Source organism: Merops nubicus, unplaced genomic scaffold (genome assembly GCF_000691845.1).
Source record: "Merops nubicus isolate BGI_N331 unplaced genomic scaffold, ASM69184v1 scaffold41173, whole genome shotgun sequence".
Taxonomy (NCBI): Eukaryota; Metazoa; Chordata; class Aves; order Coraciiformes; family Meropidae; genus Merops; species Merops nubicus.
Window position 1 is genome coordinate 1,674 of NW_008601700.1, and position 2,473 is coordinate 4,146.

At 57.7% G+C, this 2,473-nt stretch overlaps 2 protein-coding genes across 2 annotated transcripts in view; one reads left to right on the top strand and one right to left on the bottom strand.

The window, feature by feature from the left end:
• Positions 1–475, top strand: part of LOC103770793 (tctex1 domain-containing protein 4-like) — a gene marked incomplete at its 5' end in the record, with an annotated part of 664 nt that extends 189 nt beyond the window's left edge. The window contains 1 exon segment of the mRNA XM_008938070.1: positions 1–475. This exon segment is cut by the window's left edge and continues 14 nt beyond it. Within this exon segment, the coding sequence (XP_008936318.1) occupies positions 1–475 (475 nt within the window).
• Positions 476–2,111: 1,636 nt separating this feature from the next.
• PLK3 (polo-like kinase 3) overlaps positions 2,112–2,473 on the bottom strand; it is a 5,465-nt gene continuing 5,103 nt past the window's right edge. The window contains exon 14 of the mRNA XM_008938069.1: positions 2,112–2,335. Coding sequence (XP_008936317.1) covers positions 2,141–2,335 — 195 coding nt within the window. The 3' untranslated portion in view covers positions 2,112–2,140. The remainder of the gene's footprint in view (positions 2,336–2,473) is intronic.

The window sequence follows — 2,473 nt, forward strand, 5'->3', positions numbered from 1 at the left end:
CCGCAGCTCACTGGGGACAGCCCCAGGGGGCCGACGCCCCTCCCTGGGCCCCTGGATGCTCCACAGCCGTGTGAGCTTCTCGGGGCTCCCCCTTTTCCAGCCCATCCTCAAGACTCGCCTTGAGAACACTTACAGGATGGGGCCAGATGAAGGCTGCAAGTTCAACGCAGGGCAGGTGCGGCGGGTGCTGGAGGGGCCCCTGGCCAGTGCCCTGGGGACTGTGGTTTACAGCCCCCAGGGCAGTGGCCCACTAGTCCAGAGCCTGGCCGAGCTGCTGCAGAGCCAGGCAAAGGAGGTGGTGCCACCCCGCTACAAGCTGGTCTGCCAGGTGCTTCTGGGCCAGCAGGGCCAGCAGAGCCTGCTGGTGGCCAGCCGGGCACTGTGGGACCCTGAGAGCGACAGCTTTGCCTCTGCCACTTTCACCAATGCCTCCCTCTTTGCCGTGGCCATAGTGCATGGGGTCTACTTTGAGTAGTGCTCGCCTCTTCCTCCACCCAGCCTTGCAGAGCTGCAAGGGGGAAAAGCTGCTGAAATAAAGACATTTGTTTCAGTTATGGCTCATACCTGGAGTCTTTGGCCACAGTGTGTGCAAGGAGCAAGGTGCAGATGCACCTCAGTGCCCTGAGGCTCACCTCAGCCTCACAGCCACATTAGCTTCCACTACCACAGACCCAAGCTGCAGCAAATACAACCCAAAAGGCTACATTAACCTGTGGCAGGCATCTGCTCAAGTCCATGTTAAGAGGAGCAGCCCAGGCAGCTTCCTGCAGCACAAGCTGCTCCCAGGCAGATTGATTACACCAGCACTGGGGAAGGAGGTGACAGATCACCTTCAAAGCAAGCTGCTAGAGCAGATTAAGATCTTCCTCTTTCTTGGCTTCATTCCCAGCTCATATCCCATCACACCAGGTGTCATAGTGCCAGGACCCAGGCAAGCCACCCTGCCCCTGAGCCACAGCCCCTGCCTTCCGCAGCTCAGCAGAAGCAATCATGCAGTTGGGTATGCTCCAAGTGCAGAGACACCACTTGGGAAGAAGAGTTTGGCAGTAGCAAGGAGAGGCTGAGACAGCCCCACAAGTATCAACAAGAGAACTCTGCCTTTCCTGCCAGCCCTGGGAGAGGTAGTGGATGTACCACATGGGCTCCTCACCCCCACCCTGCCTCCCTACAACAGCTAGTGGCAGAAGGGGTCTTGCCTGGCAGGCAGAAGCAGCCCCAGAGCAAGAATGATGGGGAAGCTGAAGCCCTTCTGTGACCCCAGCTCCCAAGCAAGGTGGACACAGTTTGCCCTTACACAAATAAATTTTTATTGAGGCGAGTCAGGGACGGGGAGCTGCACAGGGACAGAACAGGAAAATAAATAACTCCATATAAATAAGATACATAAATAGTTCCACATGGCAGAGACTGCCTTGAAACAAGAAATCTCACTAGGTCCCAGCAAGACAAGGGCTCCTCCAAGCAAGCCCTCAGATCCCCTCCCCCCCCCTTAATCAAACCTCAAGTTTTACCAGACAATTCACAATTTGGGAGCAGAGAGGGCACAGCTTGGCCCAGCACAGCTCCCTCCTTAGTGTAGCAGTTGTGGAGTGGCACACACCATCCCACACAGCCCCTGGCAGAGCAGGCAGCACCCTTCACCCGTCTGCCCCAGGAAGATTTCCCTCCTCCACAGCAGCCAGGCCTGGAGGTCAAGGCTGTGCTAGTCCTCTCCAGGCCATGAAGAGGCTCTGTGTAACCAGTACACCACCTTGGGCAGGATGGCCCAAGTTCTCACTGCAGGCAGCTGCCAGCCAGAGCAGGCTGGAGCACCAAGCCACAAATGATGCACAGCCAATGCCAGACCTGGCTGCAGGGCACTCACCCACCACCTCCCTATGCCACTCCAGTCCACCAAGATGAGCACAGCCAGAGCAGGAGCTGCCAGCAGGAAGACAGCGATTGCCCAGAGCCAGGGAGCAGCAGGGATGCCCAGACCTGCTGCTGTAACCACATCCACATGTCTTAGTCCACAGTCCAGCTGAGCACTGGGACACAGGGTGCCCAGGTGGGCAGCCAGCACCACAACATACCTCCCATCTCATGGGAGGGGCAGGGGGAGACCTCTGTGCCCAGAGAGCGTCACCCCCAAGGTCCCACACTAGGCCTCAGCCCATTCTTGGAGGAGCTTCAGGATGTATGTGAGGCGGTGGTGGAGCTCAGGAGAACAGCCCAGCTCCTGGATACTGCACAGCTTGTAGGTGTAGGAGTTCCGCTCCCGGTTGATGTAGGTGACAAGGCAGGAATGGTCAGGCTTGCTAATGATCACCTTGGTGTGGTCATTGTAGAAGTTCACCTAGGAGACAGGTTTGGCTTGGTTTAACCTAGGCTTTCCATGGCATGTCGGAAACCTTGATGGAGCCACACTTCCTGCCTCAACCCGTTCCTCCTCCCTGACCTGCCTGGGAGCATCCCTGCTCACTGCCCCCACGCC